We start from the raw sequence: 21,259 nt of genomic DNA, 5'->3' as shown, positions 1-21,259 counted from the left end.
TCGTCTGCGAAACGTAAAGAAGGACTAAAATTATACCTCCTATGACGCGACCTAGCCAACGTTCAAAATTGAAGGGCTACCAGCAAAAAAGATGGTGCTTCCACTTCTTGGCGAAATTATTGTTTTGCTTATTTAATTCGTTAAAAAGTCTTTTAGTGCAAGTACTGTATCATTCCGAGCATTTGGTAGTATTTTTATTTATTTATTTATTTATTTATTTATTTATTCACACTGAAAATGAGTAAATACCCGATTGTTTTTCTTTTTTTTTTTTCATGTTACTGAAATTGTAAGCATTCTTCTTTTGTTGAACGAAAGTTATTGATTTGTTTTTCCTTTTTGTTTTATGTTACTGAAATGATAAACGTTCTTCTTTTGTTTGAATGAAAGTTATTAATTAGTTTTTCTTTTCTGTTTTAAACGTTCTTTTTTGTTTGAATGAAAGTTATTAATTTGTTTTTCTTTTTTTGTTTTATGTTACTGAAATTGTGAATTGTTTTGTTTGAATGAAAGTTATTAATTTGTTTTTCCTTTTTGTTTCATGTTACTGAAATTATAAACGTTCTTCTTTTGTTTGAATGAAAGTTATTAATTTGTTTTTCTTTTGTTTTAAACGTTCTTCTTTTGTTTAAATGAAAGTTATTAATTTGTTTTTCTTTTTCGTTTTATGTTACTGAAATTGTGAGCATTCTTCTTTTGTAGATGGAAGTTATTGATTTGTTTTTCCTTTTTGTTTTATGTTACTGAAATGATAAACGTTCTTCTTTTGTTTGAATGAAAGTTATTAATTTGTTTTTCTTTTGTTTTAAACGTTCTTCTTTTGTTTCAGTGAAAGTTATTAATTTGTTTTTCTTTTTTTGTTTTATGTTACTGAAATTGTGAATTGTTTTGTTTGAATGAAAGTGATTAATTTGTTTTTCCTTTTTGTTTCATGTTACTGAAATTATAAACGTTCTTCTTTTGTTTGAATGAAAGTTATTAATTTGTTTTTCTTTTGTTTTAAACGTTCTTCTTTTGTTTGAGTGAAAGTTATTAATTTGTTTTTCTTTTTTGTTTTATGTTACTGAAATTGTGAGCATTCTTCTTTTGTAGAATGGAAGTTATTGATTTATTTTTCCTTTTTGTTTTATGTTACTGAAATTATAAACGTTCTTCTTTTGTCTGAATGAAAGTTATTAATTTGTTTTTCTTTTCTGTTTTAAACGTACTTCTTTTGTTTGAGTGAAAGTTATTAATTTGTTTTTCTTTTTTTGTTTTATGTTACTGAAATTGTGAATTGTTTTGTTTGAATGAAAGTTATTAATTTGTTTTTCCTTTTTGTTTCATGTTACTGAAATTATAAATGTTCTTCTTTTGTTTGAATGAAAGTTATTAATTTGTTTTTATTTTCTGTTTTAAACGTTCTTCTTTTGTTTGAATGAAAGTTATTTATTTGTTTTCCCTTTTTGTTTCATGTTACTGAAATTATAAACGTTCTTCTTTTGTTTGAATGAAAGTTATTAATTTGGTTTTCTTTTGTTTTAAACGTTCTTCTTTTGTTTGAATGAAAGTTATTAATTTGTTTTTCTTTTTTGTTTTATGTTACTGAAATTGTGAGCATTCTTCTTTTGTAGAATGGAAGTTATTGATTTGTTTTTCCTTTTTGTTTTATGTTACTGAAATTATAAACGTTCTTCTTTTGTCTGAATGAAAGTTATTAATTTGTTTTTCTTTTCTGTTTTAAACGTACTTCTTTTGTTTGAGTGAAAGTTATTAATTTGTTTTTCTTTTTTTGTTTTATGTTACTGAAATTGTGAATTGTTTTGTTTGAATGAAAGTTATTAATTTGTTTTTCCTTTTTGTTTCATGTTACTGAAATTATAAACGTTCTTCTTTTGTTTGAATGAAAGTTATTAATTTGTTTTTCTTTTCTGTTTTAAACGTTGTTCTTTTGTTTGAATGAAAGTTATTAATTTGTTTTCCTTTTTTTGTTTTATGTTACTGAAATTGTAAATGTTGTTTAAATGAAAGTTAGTAATTTGTTCTTCCCCTGTATGTATACATATTTCTGGTGGTGTGGAAGGGAAGGCCTGATGGCCGTAATACCACTAGAATAAATAAATTTATTATTATTATTATTATTATTATTATTATTATTATTATTATTATTATTATTATTATTATTATTAATAGGCTGGGGTGAAATATTGTGGTAGTACGGATTTCCGTTGCTGATATAGGAAGGGCTAGTGGCTTTGCGCCCCTGGAGGTTATCAGGCTACTCGTGTGGGGTTGGAACCTGACTCTATGAGGAGTTGAGGCAAGATGGCCCACTTGCCAGCCGACATGACAGGAAGGGATTGGGACTCCGGGCCACTGGAATTTATCAGGTTACTCGTTCGCGAAAGAGGTCTATCAGGGGATGAGGCAGAATGGTCCACCTGTCAGCATCGAATTCATGATTGCCAGCTCAGCCACCTGTCATATTTGAACAATTATCGGATATATAATGTGCACAATGGGCCAAAGCGTGTCTCGGATCCAGCCCTTTTAAAGCCAAGGCAACGGGAAAATGAGAAGAAAAAGAAGAGGAAGATGGTGGATAAATATCTTGCTTACTGCGCAGAAAAACCTTCCTCTAATATCAAAGGTAAAGCAGTTTCTTAAAACACTAGAGAGTAAACGGTTTTATTAAACGGAAGAAGTTAATAGTCGCAGCTTCTAAGAAGAACAGGAAAACACTCCGTTTATTAAGCAGCACGGGACAGAGTTCTGGAGCATTAGGAAGATCGTGTCTCGCGATAACTCTGAACTAACTGCAGCGAGCGTCATCTTTATTGACGAGGCGGGGTTCACGTCTCGAGGCGTAAAATATTCAAGTTGCCACTGTCGTGTTTATCCAGGCGGCCGGAGGACGTTTATTCTGAGGGAATTCGTGCTACGCGCGCGTCGGATTTACGACTCCCGCCACAAACCCGTCATTCAGGAACATCTGCACTCCAAGGCATGCGGGACGAATGTCAGCGATATCAAATGATAGACAGCGTTGTGGGTAGGTCGAGAATGTTAGTCTGTCACGTGTTCCATCCAGAAGCGCTGCGAACGGTTCTATATAAGATCAGCCAAGATACTCGCGAAGAATAGTACATTATGCAACGAACCTATTATGATAGTAATTAAGAAGCGAGTATGGATGTTTATGAAACGAGCGCAAGCGAGTTTCATAATTTTCATACGAGCTTCTTAATTACCATTATAGGCGAGTTTCATACGACTTTTTATGCTCGACCATATTTCTACTAGCTTGGAAATCCTTCTGGTCCCTCCAGTTCATACTTCTGGATAAGACAATCAGCAGAAGACTCAAATTCGAAGTATTACAGACCTGCGTCTACCCAACACTACTTTATGGATGCCAAACATGGTCGACAACAAACAGACAGATGAATGCGCTAGAAATATGCCAAAGGAAAATGGAACGAAAGATATTGGGAATAACTATGAGAGACAGAATTTCCAATGATTCGCTGTCCCAAATGGCATCAACAACAAACGTCACACAAAGAGCAAACAAATTGAAGTGGAAGTGGGGAGGCCACATCGCGCGGATGAAAGACGAAAGATGGACATACAGAGCCACCATGTGGGACCCGCGCACAGGAGACCGGCACAGAGGCAGACCAAGGAAGAGGTGGGCAGACTTCTACACAACACAAGCAGGCCAGCAATGGTCCAGAATAGCAAGAAGCAGGGGAACATGGAGAACAATTGGAAGTCGACTACAAACGAAGACAGTGCCGGCCACAAACAACATCCCAAGTTGACTCAGTGATAGTGCATTCAATATAATCAAAGTGTTAGTGAAATCAAACTAATCAAAGTGACAGCGAAATCAACTCCAACCAGACAAAGAAACACTAGACACAACCTAACGCGGAGTAGCTCACCGCGTTAGTGAAACAGAGCTACCCTCTAGCAGGAGGTCTTTGCCCTTCAAGGGACACATTAGGCTATTATTATTATTATTATTATTATTATTATTATTATTATTATTATCATATTTCTAACTTGAAATTACTATTCATTTTATTTGTATCTAACTGACCTTGAGCAATACCTCGTAAATTGTGAGATGTGCGCAGACGCGAAAGTATTGATTTTTTTTCCGAGGAACAGATTTCCACATTGACCTTGATAGCCTATAAGAACCTACAGAGTAAACTAAATATTAACTTTGATATAACATTGAAATTAATTTATACATTGAAAAACGAGATGACAAATTGAATTTATTTGAATATTATTTACAATTAACGCTAATTATTACAGTAACAGAACATAACCTTCTGCGACAGTATTGAATTTCCAGCCTCCGTGACTTTTCGCTAATTCTCTTTCGATTGCATATCCGAGAATAATCGATACTTGCGGTTTTATAACGGTACAAAGCTGACTTGTCATTGGCTGAGGTTTTATAACGGTACAAAGCTGACTTGTCATTGGCTGAACACCTGTACTTTAATCAGTAGGTGTACTTTAATGGCATGCATTAAAGGACTGCTACCAGGTATATAATTACTACATTTCGGCATGGTCGAGCATAAATTATTATAATCGAGAAAGCATATCATACCAAACATTTGCAAGACCACTTCTTTTATCTTCTCTGAAAGGATTAGGATCTAAGTAGGTTAAGTTAAGTGAATGGGCGACGGAATATATTATTTGCGTAAAGCAAAATAATTAACATTTCTAAGATGTTGATGATTACTATTATTATTATCATCATTATTATTATTATTATTATTATTATTATTATTATTATTATTATTATTATTATTTATCTTGATTACACAACTTTTAACACTGTATCACTTCGGAATATGTATGATAAGAACTTTCTTGTGTTAAATTTTAACGTACCTTGTTAACAGGTTTCGACCTATTTTCGGTCATCTTCGGAACTGGTCGTTGTTGGTCTTGGCGCCTCTTGTTTCCTGTGTGGGTGCGTTCGTAATGTAGAGTCAAAGAGTATATGTGTTGTGAAATTGATTTGTGTGTTGAGAACTAATCACAATCAAATACATAGCACAAGAAAACGGATACAACCCTAACATAATAGACAACATAACACGTAAGACAAAACAAAACCACAAAAAACAGAAGAATACAAAACAAACACAAGAACACAAAAAATACAACACACATAAAATTGCAACCTCATTCAAGAAATTAAACTACAACATCGCATACAGAACAAATAACACTCTACAAAAACATCTCAACACACAAACAACACAAACAAATACAACCACACAGGCGTATACAAACTCAAATGTAACACCTGCAACAACTTCTACATAGGACAGACAGGCAGATCATTTCAAACACGTTACAAAAAACACATTACAGCCATAACAAAATTACAAAACACCTCCACATATGCAGAACACATCACAAATGCCAACCACACCTACAGAGACATCAACACAGACATGGAAATACTGCACATCCAACCAAACAGCCAGAAACTCAACACACTAGAACAATATGAAATATACAGACACACGAAAACACACCCCAACGATATTCTCAACACACAACTCAATTTCAGAACACATACACTCTTTGACTCTACACTACGAACGAACCCTCACAGGAAACAAGAGGCGCCAAGACCAAAAACGACCAGTTCTGAAGATGACCGAAAATAGATCGAAACATGTTAACAATGTACGTTAAAATTTAACACAAGAAAGTTCTTATCATACATATTCCGAAATTATTATTATTATTATTATTATTATTATTATTATTATTATTATTATTATTATTATTATTATTATTATTATTTAATAGAGTAGTTTTTCTCGGCGATTTTAATACTCCTGGTATGAATTGGTCATCTGGTTGTTGTGCTAATAACATCCATTACTACTCCAAAATTAAGGCTCAAGAGTTATTTTCATCTTCTTGCTTTCTTGGATTGAAACAAGTAAATTCAACAGTTAATAACAAAAACTTACTTGATCTTGTATTTACAAATTTAACCGAGACTGAGGTCAATCTGGCCACTCACTCGCTAGTCTTGCAGGATGACTATCATCCTCCCTTAACAATAACTCTTGAAGTCACACTAAATTTTTCTCCCCAGAATCAACAAAATTCTTTCCCAAATTATTCTCAAGGTGATTACTTGAATTTATATTGGAGTCTATATAATTACGATTGGTCCTGTGTTTACCAAGCTGTTGATGTTAACGATGCAGCTAGCTCACTATGTTCAGTAGTTAACAGTGTCATATCCCAGACAGTTCCTGTCACTCGAGTCAAAAGATCTAGTTATCCACAATGGTTTTCTAACACCTTACGTAAACTTATTAGAAAGAAAGACCATGCACATAAAAAATATAAAAAATTCAAAACTGAATTTTATTATCAAACATTTTCCTACTATAGAAAACTTGTGAAATCTAAAATTAAATCGGATAAATTATCATGGCTTCAAAATATTAATGAAAATCTGAAAACGGAACCAAAAAAGTTTTGGAAATATGTTGAATCATTTCGGAAGACAGATAATTATCCCTCTGAATTAATTCTTAACGATAAACACATCACAGATCAATTAGACATTGTCAATGCTTTTGCTGATCACTTCAAATCTGTTCAGACTAAACACACCCATACATATGAAAACATTATTACGAATATAACAGACTCATTACCTATACCTAAAGTAACACATGATGACGTGCGTAAAGCAATTAAAAAACTGAAACCAACAAAAACAACTGGCACTGACGGTATTCCAAATTTTATAATTAAAGGATGCTCTAATATATTTATTCCTCTTTTAGCCCACATATTTAATATTAGTTTGAAAAATAGTGAATTTCCCTCACTATGGAAACAAGCTGCAATTATTCCTATATTTAAAAACGGAAAAAGAACTGATGTCAGAAACTACAGACCTATCTCGATCCTAAATAACTTTTCAAAAATTTTTGAAACCATTATTCACAGACATATATCGTTTTATGTGAAAAACAAGCTCAATTCTTCACAACATGGATTTACTAAAACTAAATCCACTGTCACTAACCTGGTCACATATCTAAATCAAATTGTACCAATAATTGAAACGCAGGGACAAACTGATTCAATATATTTTGATTTCAGCAAAGCTTTTGATGTAGTTCCGCACTATATCCTTCTTCATAAGTTAGGAAATATTGGCCTTTATGTAAGCTACGTAAAGTGGTTCGAAAATTATTTAAGTAATAGAGTTTCATGTGTAAGACTGTTTAATATACACTCTTATTCTTATAATATAAATTGCGGAGTCCCGCAGGGATCTACTTTAGGACCTCTCCTATTTATTATATTCATAGATGATATATGTAAAAGAATAAGTTCTGACTGTTTATTATTTGCAGACGATTTAAAAATTTTTCGTACAATCAAAAGCAGTACTGACTGTCAATCACTTCAGTGTGACATTAATTCAGTCGCTAAATGGTCGGAAGACAATGGTATGAAAATTAACGTATCCAAAACTAATGTAATAACCTTTTCTAGAAAAACTTCTTCACTGAAATTTAATTATTATCTAAATAATGTACTAATTAACAGAACGGATTGCGTAAAAGATTTGAGAATATTCTTTGACAGTAAATTGTATTTTCATAGTCACGTTGATTACATTTACAATCACGCAATCAGAATGCTAGGAATAATACGGTCAATAACTTATTCTTTTTCCACGCCCGATTCTCTTTTAATGCTATACTATACATTGGTGCGATCGAAACTAGAATATGCATCTGTGGTTTGGAACTCGATTACAACTACGGACTCGGCTAAATTAGCAAATATACAAAGAAAATTTATATCCTTATGTTCATTCAGATTTCTGCCCATTAATTCCGGGTATAGTTATGAGAGAAAATGTGAATATTTTAATTGTCAAAATCTATGTGCTAGACGCCATGAGCTAGATTATCTGTTCTTTTGTAAAGTCCTCAAAGGTGATATATCCTGTGACTCTTTCTTAAACAATATTACCTTACGTATTCCAACAAAAGATATGAGAGCCCACAAACTTTTCTATATTAGAAATTCGAAATTTCTTTCACCAGTCTCCAGATGCATTAAAAATGCCAACATGCATGGCTGCGAATTCGATCCCTTCAATGTATAGACTTTGTTTGCTCTTGACAACGATTTATCATTTATGTATTCTTTTAGGCATTATACTCAATTAACATTGTCTCATAGTATTCTTAGTTATCCATTCATCGTCATTATTGTAATTGTAATTATATTTATGTGTAATAATTATATTTGTTTTATGTTTTTGTTATATTTGTGCTGAACTGTAATTGGCCACTGGCTGTTGTACAGCACATTAAATAAATAAATAAATAAATAAAATAAATATAATAAAATTATTATTATTATTATCATTATTATTATTATTATTATTATTATTATTATTATTATTATTATTATTATTATTAATCACAGCACTGTACAAATACGATTGCTGGTTTATCTAAAACCGAAAAAAAAAAATTCATTTTAGTCCCTCAAAGTGATGATCGTCCATAAAACGTGACTGGTCAACAACATTGCTAGATTTCCGAAAGCTTCCTTTTTACCTCTTTCATGGCAAATAATATGTGAAATTATACCAAACCCTGGTAAGATTAAAATATATAATTATATACCTAGTTTTATTAACGAATTTATAATTTCATTTTGTTTATTATAAATGTTTTCGTGGATTATAATTTCTATATTACTGACGGTTATATCCATTTTAATGGTTAGTAGTAACACTAAAATAGTAATAATTATAGTTATTACCAGGGAAAGGATTTATATGTAAATACATATTTACTTATAAAGCTAATATAATTTATATTTTGCATTATCTTTATGTTTCACAATGTGTAGGGTTGAAAAATCCTACTTTTATTTTCCATATTTTTCCATATTTTAGAGTTTAGTACATATTTTCGTTAATTTCCATATATTTTCCATATTTCATATAAAACAGTCCATATTATATTAGGTTTAACAATAAAACAAAACAAAATTCCATTAACTTTTAAAAATACATTTCAACAATAGAGATTTAAACACATGTTCAGTAATCCCTTTAACATCAGAGTTATTTGAAAATTAGCAGTCCTATCAACAATGGGAAAGTAAGTTACAAAACTGTATTAATTTAATTTAAAATTTTTAACAGACTTCAGTTGTGCAGCTCAACAGTTAAATGCCAGTCAGAGTACACATAGGTTCAGTTTTGTAAATCATACTATAAAGACGGTAAATATGCCAAAAGTACGTCATTCAGTCAATTTAAAATCAAAACTAACAAGTTACATTTCAGAATTTAAAGAAGATGGTTTATCAACTGACAATAAAATATTATTTTGTAATTTGTGTCAGTGTGCAGTATCATCTACACAAAAGTTCCTGGTGCAACAACACATTACAACTAGTAAACATCAGGCCAACAAACAACTAAATTCCAAGCAGAGACAATTGTTTTTAACACAACCAACAACATCGAATGTAAGATCTGAGTTTAACATCGACCTGTGCCGTTCTCTCATCTCTGCTGATATTCCTCTCTACAAACTAAAGAATAAGGTCTTCAGGGAATTCCTTGAAAAATATACTCAACATACAATCCCGGATGAGTCAACACTTAGGAAGACGTATGCTCCATCCATCTACGATGAGACAATACAGAAGATAAGAGATGAAATTAAAGATAGTTCAATTTGGGTTTCCATTGATGAGACTCCCGACAAAGAAGGTAGACTTGTTGGTAATGTAGTTATCGGTTTGTTAAGTGAACAATATTCTGAACGAATTCTTTTACATTGTGATGTTCTAGAAAAGTGCAATAACAAAACTATAGTTAAACTGTTCAACGAAGCTATGGGTATCCTGTGGCCAAAGGGTATTATGTACGATAATGTGTTATTCTTTATTAGCGATGCTGCCCCTTATATGGTCAAAGCTGGACAAGCATTATCTGTTGTATATCCTAAATTGACTCATTTTACTTGTGTGGCGCATGCATTTCATCGTGTGGCAGAAGTGGTCAGAGACAATTTCCCTAAAGTAGATTTGTTGATTTCATCAGTGAAAAAAGTATTTCTCAAAGCTCCCAGTAGAGTTAACGTGTTGAAAGAAATGTACCCTGAAATTCCATTGCCACCAAAGCCAATTTTAACTAGATGGGGTACATGGCTAGAAGCAGTTGAATATTATGCCGAACATATAGACTCTATTAACAATGTTCTCCTTGCATTGGACTCTGAAGATGCAGTCTCAATTGATACTGCGAAAACAGTTACCTGTGACATAAGTGTGAAGAATGACTTAGCTCACATTCAGCATACATTTTCATGCATCATAAAAACGCTCAAAAGTCTCCAAAATAGGCACCTTTCACTATCTGAAAGTTTTGAAATTATAAATAGTACTGTGGAACAACTGAATCGTGGTAGAGGTAAAGTTGCAGATGCAGTAAGAGCTAAGGTGGACACTGTACTTTCAAAAAACCCTGGATATGAAGAACTACAAAAGGTTGTTGCTGTGATGAGTGGTGAATCAACAGTGAAGATTAACTTGGACTTATCCCCAGCAGACATTGTGAAATTGAATTATGTACCAGTTACTTCTTGTGACGTCGAACGCTCTTTTAGTCAGTATAAATCTATCCTCAGAGACAATAGAAGAAAATTCACTTTTCAGCACTTGAAAGAAATGTTTGTAACCTATTGTTATGGTAACAGACAATAAAAATTGTGTTTTGTTGAAACTACATTGGAAGATAAGGTACGTCCATTATATTTTTTGTTTAGTTTGATTAAAATGTACCAATATTTAACGTACATAGTCATTTTTTTTATAATTTTAAGTCCATATTTAATTCCATATTTTGGTAAAAATCCATATTTAATTCCATATTTTGGTAAAAATAACTACATATATATTTACATATTTCATATATTTTTAGTCCATATAAATCCGTTCCCTGGTTATTACTATTTTAGTAATAACTGAATAGATGGTAAAAGTGGTCAATATTAAGGGATTAGGTACAGCTTACATCAGTAAAATTTTGGAAGTATTCAACTTTTTTTTCCTCCAGTACTGTATCTTGTACAATAATTAATATAGTATGTGTAAAACACTGCCATTCTGCTATAAGAAAATTTTTTTTTCTCCCCCTACTGTGCAGTGATGAAGCGTTTCCCACATAACTAAAAACTAGTCAACTTCCTGTGATTAAATTTTTGTGTGTATTTATGCATGTTATATCTACAATATACCGCTACGGTGGTCTGGTGGCTAGAGCGGTGGACTTATAATGCTGTGGACTCGGGTTCGATCGCCGGTGTACCCCCTATTTATAACTTGTGTTGGGCAAGTCCGTGGTCCAGGTAACACAAGGGTTTTCTCCGGGATCTCCGGCATCCCAACAAATCTCCATAATCATCTCTTCTCATCGTGGGTGTAGCGTGAACCAGTCTTCTACGGCGCACCCTGGGCAACGATTATGTCGGTAAATCGATGTACATAACTAGTTTCACATGGGCGAATGACGCAAGTCAAGTGCCCGCCATTGAATAGAAAAAAAAACAATTTTTCGTAAAGTATATATTTAATAATTTATCCATGACCAACCTAGTGATGATAGAAAATCATTGGTTCCTAAAAAAAAAATTTAACTCATCTCATAAGGACAATTTTTAGTACGTTTTTTATTAAATATGCATAATTTCCAATAAATTTCACATATAACCTTGTCAATCATTTTTAATCATTTATTTTTAATTGATTGTTTAAAAATTTTTAAACTTGTTTATTGCAATATGTTTAACATGGATTCATTTACTTTTACGTAGATATCTACTTACTATTCTGATGATGCCCATAATAAAAGCGAAAACGTTCACTAAAATGTATTACTTTCTACTTACTTACTTACTGGCTTTTAAGGAACACGGAGGTTCATTGCCGCCCTCACATAAGTCCCTATCCTGAGCAAGAATAATCCAGTCTCTATATTCCTTTGCTGTGGTCATGCCAGAGAATCAGTCCCATTCCGAGGCTTATTTGAAGGATTCGTAACAAGCTGTTTTTTTTACGGTGATGAGTTGTTAGCCCTTCGCCCAACCCCCAAGCTGGAGGACCACCCCTCATCGGCTGTCCGCGACTGCTTATAAATAATTTTGATATTTTGCTACAATAAATAAGTCAAGGACTGAGCAATCAAGACTTTACATTTTTTGTCTGTAGGCCTATAAAAGTTCAAGTATCTGGGAGCAACAGTAACAAATGTAATTGATACTCGGGGGGAAATTAAACGCAGAATAAATATGGGAAATGCGTGTTATTATTCGGTTGAGGAACTTTTATCATCCAGTCCGCTGTCGAAAAATCTGAAAGTTAGAATTTATAAAACAGTTATATTACCGGTTGTTCTGTATGGTTGTGAAACTTGGACTCTCACTTTGAGAGAGGAACAGAGACTACGGGTGTTTGAGAATAAGATTCTTAGGAAAATATTTGGGGCTAAGAGGGATGAAGTTACAGGAGAATAGAGAAAGTTACACAACACAGAACTGCACGCATTGTATTCTTCACCTGACATAATTAGGAACATTAAATCCAGACGTTTGAGATGGGCAGGGCATGTAGCACGTATGGGCGAATCCAGAAATGCATATAGAGTGTTAGTTGGGAGGCCGGAGGGAAAAAGACCTTTAGGGAGGCAGAGACGTAGATGGGAAGATAATATTAAAATGGAGTTGAGGGAGGCGGGACATGATGATAGAGAATGGATTAATCTTCCTTAGGATAGGGGCCAATGGCGGGCTTATGTGAGGGCGGCTATGAACCTCCGGTTCCTTAAAAGCCAGTAAGTATAAAAGTTTTTATTAGTAAAACCGTAATAGAATTAGCATTTGTCTGTGGTTCATAGTATTGTTACAGTAAACATTTGAAATTTTGTCATTTTTTGTTTCACCACGGATCCCAGAACGGGTGCCTGTACTCGGTGTAGGGAAAGACGTATTCTACATAAAAAAATAATAATCATTCTCGCAAAAGCAATAACACCTTCTGTCGCCTAGGTACTAATTTTATTGAATGTGGAAAAGCGTTATTATCCCTGACGAACTGGGTTCGTGAGCCAAATGATTCGCTTGCGTTTGGGAAGACAATCATCACAACTAGCAGAGGTATCTTGGGTAGCCTACCGTCGCTGCTGGTGGGAACCAATGCTATACTCACCCCACCATAGATGTCCGCCTCGTCCGGGGAGTCCCGGGGCGCCTCGGGTTCCTCCTCGTGGTCGCTGGGTCCTGCCTCACTCGCGCCCTTGCTGCCCGAATCGGCCTTGGCGTGCCGCTGCCTCTTCTTGAGGCTATCCTTCCGTGTCTGGATGATGTCCTTCACCTTACCCCACGGCGTCTTGTGAGACTTCTGGTGCGAGTGCTTCCCCATCCCGGGACTGGCGACGCCGTCCTGCACACAACATACATTCCAAACTAGACTCTGAAACCTTCGTTACAGTAATTTGCTTTTATACTCGTACTACGGAGGTGAGCGGAATATATACATCAAAGACTACTTAGTTCTAATATAATTACCACCACCACTATTATTATTATTATTATTATTATTATTATTATTATTATTATTATTACTTAAAGTAAGGGAGGGTATTGTCGGATACCATTTTGATGTTTCAAAATAAAGGCAATTAAAGAAAGTTAGAACTGGAATTACTCAGTATTATAATAACCTCTTGGGGTTCCTGCAGATTGTACATAAGTATTAGGTAATTTACATAATATGTATTTGCTGTATAACTTGCAAAGACAAAACAGAAATAATATCATCACTGACAGAATGGGAAGCTAATGTCGGATACATTAGACATTATTATGTAAGAGGTATGATAATGCATTTAAAATAATATATTGCATATCAGAAACTATTACAATAGTGTTCTGTTTAGCCAACTGATATGCAAGCCTTTTAACATCATTTCTGGTTCATCCAAAATATTTTCTCTCCATCATTAACACATAGTCAACTAACTTCTCTTCAAGTGAAGCTGGGAGTATTGGTTTTCGTCCAAGTTTCGATTTAACGGCTTTGGTGGGCTCAGAGTTGGACCGTACATAATCAAATAATGTTGATCGAGGTACATTGAATCTTTTGGAAGCAACAAGATAGCCCATTCTTTTCTCCCGTACTGCGACAATGGCATTTACCATATCTTCAGACTTCCATTTTTTTAGACTGAATCTCTTTTTTCTTTTATTTTAGGCATCTAAAAATATCACAAGAAGAAACAATTCGTTACTTCATAATATTCGATTAATTAGAAAATTAATTACTTACATTAATTAAAATACCCATGAGTAAAAATGTAGTGGTTTGTTATAGAAAACATATAAATGGGTTTAAGGCAGCTTTTATGTAGCGAGTAGCATTGAAAGACAGCCGACAATACCCTCGGCTAGTATCCGACATTGCCCTCGGCTAGTATCCGACATTGCCCTCGGCTAGTATCCGACATTGCCCTCGGCTAGTATCCGACATTGCCCTCGGCTAGTATCCGACATTGCCCTCGGCTAGTATCCGACATTGGCCGACTCTTCACAAACAGTAAAACAAGCCAGCTGCATGAAACATGTTGTCGATAGCATTTCTGCAATTAGAGAATTAAGAAGCCTTATCTATGGTATATCAAACAGTGCATACCATGTTGTGTAAATATAAGAATAACTTGTAACGAATAAATCACATTGCTTACCCTCAAAAGGTTTTTCTTTTTGCAGAAACGTTGAAGACACGCTATTCACACACAGTGAAGCACTCAACAGTAATGGCTATTCATGCAGATGTTCGTCTACTTGTAGAGAACGTAATGCATTATTTTCACATCAGATTGCACCATTCGATGGAAAAGAAATATGTTATCCGAGATTATCCGACATTACCGGACCTATCCGACAATCCCCTCCCTTACTCTACTTATTTACAAATGGCTTTTAAGAAACCCGCAGGTTCATCGCCGTCCTCACATAAACCGCCATCGGTCCCTATCCTGTGCAAGATTAATCCAGTCTCTACCATCATATCCCACCTCCCTCAAATACATTTTAATATTATCCTCCCATCTACGTGTCGGCCTCCCCAAAGGTCTTTTTCCCTCCGGTCTCCCAGCTAACACTCTGTATACATTTCTGGATTCGCCCATACGTGCTACATGCCCTGCCCATCTCAAACGTCTGGATTTAATATTCCTAATTTTGTCAGGTGAAGAATACAATGTCTGCAGTCCTGTGTTGTGTAACTTTCTCCATTCTCCTGTAACTTCATCCCTCTTAGCCTCAAATATTTTCCTAAGCACCTTATTCTCAAACACCCTTAATTTATGTTCCTCTTTCAAAGTGAGAGTCCAAGTTTCACAACCATAAAGAACAACCGGTAATATAAATGTTTTATAAATAATAATAATAAAGAATAATAATAATAATAAAGTGTATAATATTTGCTGATGATATGGCGTTGTTAGCAGAAGAGGAGATTATACTAAGAGATATGCTATTGGAGCTAAATGAGAGCTGTGAGCAGTATTGAATGAAGATAAATGCAAACAAGACGAAGACCATGGTCATAGGAAGAAAAGTAAAGAAGGTAAACTTGCGAATTCTAAATGAGACAGTAGAGCAAGTGGACAGCTTCAAATACTTGGGGTGTACTATAAGCAGTAACATGAGCTGCTGCCAAGAAGTCAAAAAGAGGATAGCAATGACAAAGGAAGCTTTCAATAGGAAAAGGGGCATCTTCTGCGGACCTCTGGAAAAAGAACTGAGTAGACTAGTGAAGTGCTTTGTGTGGAGTGTGGCATTGTATGGGGCAGAAACATGGACGTTAAGATGAAGTGAAGAGAAGCGAATAGAAGCACTTGAAATGTGGATATGGAGAAGAATGGAGCGTGTGAAATGGACAGACAGAATAAGAAATGAAGTTGTGTTGGAAAGAGTGGGTGAAGAAAGAATAATGCTGAAACTGAACAGGAAGAGAAGAAGGAATTGGTAGGCTCACTGGCTGAGAAGAAACTGCCTACTGAAAGATGCACTGGAAGGAATGGTGAACGGGAGAAGATTTCGGGACAGAAGAAGACATCAAATAATAGACTCATATACGGACACCAACAGGAAGACAGTAAATAATAATAATAATAATAATAATAATAATAATAATAATAATAATATTAATCGTAAAGGTATCCCCGTAACATTCCATGAAGGCACTTGGGGGGCATGGAGATAGAGTCCCATGCTTTCCATGACCTCGGCACTAGAATGAGGTGGTGTGGTCGGCACCACGCTCTGACCGCCTTTTACCCCCGGGAAAGACCCAGTACTCAATTTTATAGGAGGCTGAGTGAACCTCGGGGCCATTCTGAAAGTTTGGCAACGAGAAAAAATTCTGTCACAATAATAATAATAATAATAATAATAATAATAATAATAATAATAATAATAATAATAATAATAATAATGGTAAAGGTATCCCCGTAACATTCCATGAACGCACTTAGGGGGCTTTGAGGTAGAGCCCCATGCTTTCCATGACCTCGGTACTAGAACGAGGTGGTGTGGTCGTCACCACGCTCTGACCGCCTTTTACCCCCGGGGAAGACCCGGTACTCAATTTTATAAGAGGCTGAGTGAACCTCGGGGCCATTTTGAAAGTTTCGCAACGAGAAAAAATTCTGTCACAATAATAATAATAATAATAATAATAATAATAATAATAATAATAATAATAATAATAGTAATAATAATAATAATAATAATAATAATAATAATAATAATATTATTATTATTATTATTGATCATCAGTGCGGTTTTCGGCGTAATAGATCGACTATTGATCAGATTTTTTGTATTCGACAGATAATGGAGAAAAAATGGGAGTATAAGGGTACAGTACATCAGTTATTCATAGATTTCAAAAAGGCATATGACTCGGTTAAGAGGGAAGTATTATATGATATTCTTATTGAATTTGGTATTCCCAAGAAACTAGTTCGATTAATTAAAATGTGTCTCAGTGAAACATACAGCAGAGTCCGTATAGGTCAGTTTCTATTTGATGCTTTTCCAATTCACTGCGGGCTAAAGCAGGGAGATGCACTATCACCTTTACTTTTTAACTTCGCGCTAGAATATGCCATTAGGAAAGTTCAGGATAACAGGCAGGGTTTGGAATTGAACGGGTTACATCAGCTTCTTGTCTATGCGGATGACGTGAATATATTAGGAGAAAATACACAAACGATTAGGAAAAACACGGAAATTTTATTTGAAGCAAGTAGAGCGATCGGTTTGGAAGTAAATCCCGAAAAGACGAAGTATATGATTATGTCTCGTGACCAGAATATTGTACGAAATGGAAATATAAAAATTGGAGATTCATCCTTCGAAGAGGTGGAAAAATTCAAATATCTTGGAGCAACAGTAACAAATATAAATGACACTCGGGAGGAAATTAAACGCAGAATAAATATGGGAAATGCGTGTTATTATTCGGTTGAGAAGCTCTTATCATCCAGTCTGCTGTCCAAAAATCTGAAAGTTAGAATTTATAAAACAGTTATATTACCGGTTCTTCTGTATGGTTGTGAAACTTGGACTCTCACTCTGAGAGAGGAACATAGGTTCAGGGTGTTTGAGAATAAGGTGCTTAGGAAAATATTTGGGGCTAAGCGGGATGAAGTTACAGGAGAATGGAGAAAGTTACACAACACAGAACTGCACGCATTGTATTCTTCACCTGACATAATTAGGAACATTAAATCCAGACGTTTGAAATGGGAAGGGCATGTAGCACGTATGGGCGAATCCAGAAATGCATATAGAGTGTTAGTTGGGAGACCGGAGGGAAAAAGACCTTTAGGGAGGCCGAGACGTAGATGGGAGGATAATATTAAAATGGATTTGAGGGAGGTGGGGTATGATGATAGAGACTGGATTAATCTTGCTCAGGATAGGGACCGCTGGCGGGCTTATGTGAGGGCGGCAATGAACCTTCGGGTTCCTTAAAAGCCATTTGTAAGTAAGTAAGTATTATTATTATTATTATTATTAATGGTAAAGTTATCCCCGTAACATTCCATGAAGGCACTTGGGGGGCTTTGAGGTAGAGCCCCATGCTTTCCATGACCTCGGCACTAGAATGAGGTGGTGTGGTCAGCACCACGCTCTGACCGCCTTTTACCCCCGGGAAAGGCCCGGTACTCAATTTTATAGGAGCCTGAGTGAACCTCGGGGCAGTTCTGAAAGTTTGACAACGAGAAAAAATCCTGTCACAATAATAATAATAATAATAATAATAATAATAAATTTAATTAAACACAGAATAAATATGGAAAATGCCTGTTATTATTCGGTTGAGAAGCTTTTATCATCCAGTCTGCTGTCAGAAAATCTGAAAGTTAGAATTTATAAAACAGTTATATTATCGGTTGTTCTTTATGGTTGTGAAACTTTGACTCTCACTTTAAGAGAGGAACATAGATTAAGGGTGTTTGAGAATAAGGTGCTTAGGAAAATGTTTGGGGCTAAGAGGGATGAAGTTACAGGAGAATGGAGAAAGTTACACAACACAGGACTGCACGCATTGTATTCTTCACCTGATGTAATTAGGAACATTAAATCCAGACGTTTGAGATGGGCAGGGCATGTAGCACGTATGGGCGAATCCAGAAATGCATATAGAGTGTTAGTTGGGAGGCCGGAAGGAAAAAGACCTTTAGGGAGGCCGAGACGTAGACGGGAATATAATATTAAAATGGATATGAAGGAGGTGGAATATGATGATAGAGAATGGATTAATCTTGCTCAGGATAGGGACCAATGGCGGACTTATGTGAGGGTGGCAATGAACCTCCGGGTTCCTTAAAAGCCAGTAAGTGTCCTTTTTCCTGGTGTCTTACCTTCACGGCGAAATGTCGCGCTATAGTGGCGTCGCCGTCCAGAGACTTGCTGCGACGCGATGCGTCCTCCTCCTCCGGCATCTGGGAGAGAGAACGGCGCCTCGTGTCCTGCACCAGAAGCCGCCCCCCGGTCGAGTCCGTGGCCGACGCGCTGCGCTGGGGGCCTGCAATCACATCCAGACGGGAGTAGTATCATTATTGTACCATTTCTTCCTGTCCGGTGCTGCAATTGGTGCGATTCCCGCTTGTACTAATAAGATTGTGTTTTTACGACATTTTCCCCCCAGTTGTAAGGCGAATATTATATAGTTCATGGTGATTTCTCAGCACCATCTCGCCAAATACCATCTCGCTATCACAAATTGAAGGGGATATTGATGAAAAACACAGTGCCAAATGTATGTTGAACACCATCTTTCGGTACACGAATTAGTCACAGCTTGGGGAGATAGTTTTTTTTATTTTAGTTGGTTATTTAACGACGCTGTATCAACTACTAGGTTATTAACGTCGATGAGATTGGTGATAGCGAGATGATATTTGGCGAGATGAGGCCGAGGATTCGCCAGAGATTACCTTGTATTCACATTACGGTTGGAGAAAACCTCGGAAAAAACCCAACCAGGTAATCAGCCCAAGCGGGGATCGAACCCGCGCCCGAACGCAACTTCAGACCGGCAGGCAACCGCCTTAACCGTCTGAGTCACCCCGGTGGCTGGGGAGATAGTTATTATGGTGTGTGAAAAATGAGAAAAAAATGCAGCCCGGCATAGATTTGGTTCTAAGAGATTATTATGAGGCAATTACAAAAATACAGCACTATCAGGATCCATGTCTAAGGGAATAAATAACAATGTAGTCAGTGATAGTTTAAGTCAGTATGATTGGAGTGAAATGCTAAGAAGGTTATCTTTTAAGCTGTATTTAAAAGTGTTTATTGTCTTGCAGCCCCTAAAACTTTATGACAGGGAATTCCATTGTCGCGAGGTGGATATTGTAAAAGACGATGAATAACGAGATGTTTTATGAAGAGGTATACTTAACGCGCCAGAGATAAGTGATCTGGTATTTACGTCGTGGTTAGAGTATAGATAAGAGAAACGAGACGAAAGGTAATTTGGTGTTGAAGTATGCAGAATTCGAAAGAGTAAAGACAAAGAGTGCAGAAGTAACCCCAATGGAAGAAACGTAAGCAACGAAAGGAGAAGAAACAGGATATAATAGCGAAAAAGAAGATTAAATGAGGGTTCATACTTCAGCCACAACATAAATAGTTTCGGACACTTGAAATTTAAGTTTATCTCCATGAGTTCAGGAGTTAACGGTTTTTCTTCTCTCCTGAAAATTTTGCTTTAATGGACATAATACGATTTAAAAAATATCGGTAGGCCTATCTCCTGAAATGTGCTCTTCCTGAATCCGCGAACGTGGTGTCCAACGACTATCATGGCATCCACCAGACATCGAGAAAGGTGTTGAACATAAAATCACAGTCTACTATATACAGTCACGAAGCTTGGGATGATTTTTTGCCAACGAGTTGCATTTCTCGCGATAGTTGCTAGCCGCTTGGAGCGCTGTGAATACTAGGAACAATCGACTGTGCCACTGCCATCGTGATCTAATACAGGCCGTAAGGCAGACCATGTGACTTGCTTAACCCGATCACGAAGGACGGCGTTTCAACCATATAAATTAATTGGAATGCATAAAGAGTAACATATATTTCTCTAAAATGTAGTGTAATTTCATTAATAAAATTTAAAACAATGATTAGGAGACACTTCAGACATAATTCCTTGCGAGTTAAGGTGTAATATTATTTTTGGTGTGAAAATTACATTGTTCGTATGTGTAATACCTGCTTTTATTTCGATTAAATATTGCGAAATTCTTGTACATTCATTTATGCACGATTCAATAATTTTCAATTGCATCGCACGGATATTTAGATATGTTGAAATTATAGGTTATGTTTACTATACCAGTTGCCCCTTTCTGCTTAAATTTAGTCATCTCCAATGCCTTGCCATTCATATGAAAATTATAGGTTATGTTTACTATATTTAACTTATATTCCTAAATTCGCAATCATACATTATAATTAAGTAGCCTATAATGTCATGTATGATACCTCGGATATTCAATATGTCTGTATTTTAATACTACAATTGAGTACAGTACTGAATTATTGTATTTATCTACTACTTAAGAGACGAA

At 35.4% G+C, this 21,259-nt stretch overlaps 1 protein-coding gene across 1 annotated transcript in view; it reads right to left on the bottom strand.

The window, feature by feature from the left end:
* LOC138712564 (serine-rich adhesin for platelets) overlaps positions 1-21,259 on the bottom strand; it is a 219,829-nt gene that overhangs the window by 111,007 nt on the left and 87,563 nt on the right. Inside the window, exons 2-4 of the mRNA XM_069844488.1 lie at positions 19,040-19,203; positions 13,309-13,542; positions 1-4 (exon numbers count right to left, since the gene is read on the bottom strand). The exon at positions 1-4 is cut by the window's left edge and continues 353 nt beyond it. Coding sequence (XP_069700589.1) covers positions 1-4; positions 13,309-13,542; positions 19,040-19,203 — 402 coding nt within the window. The remainder of the gene's footprint in view (positions 5-13,308; positions 13,543-19,039; positions 19,204-21,259) is intronic.

This window comes from Periplaneta americana, chromosome 13, assembly GCF_040183065.1.
Source record: "Periplaneta americana isolate PAMFEO1 chromosome 13, P.americana_PAMFEO1_priV1, whole genome shotgun sequence".
Taxonomy (NCBI): Eukaryota; Metazoa; Arthropoda; class Insecta; order Blattodea; family Blattidae; genus Periplaneta; species Periplaneta americana.
Note: the sequence above shows the minus strand (reverse complement) of the source record. Positions and strands in the feature narration are given on the sequence as shown.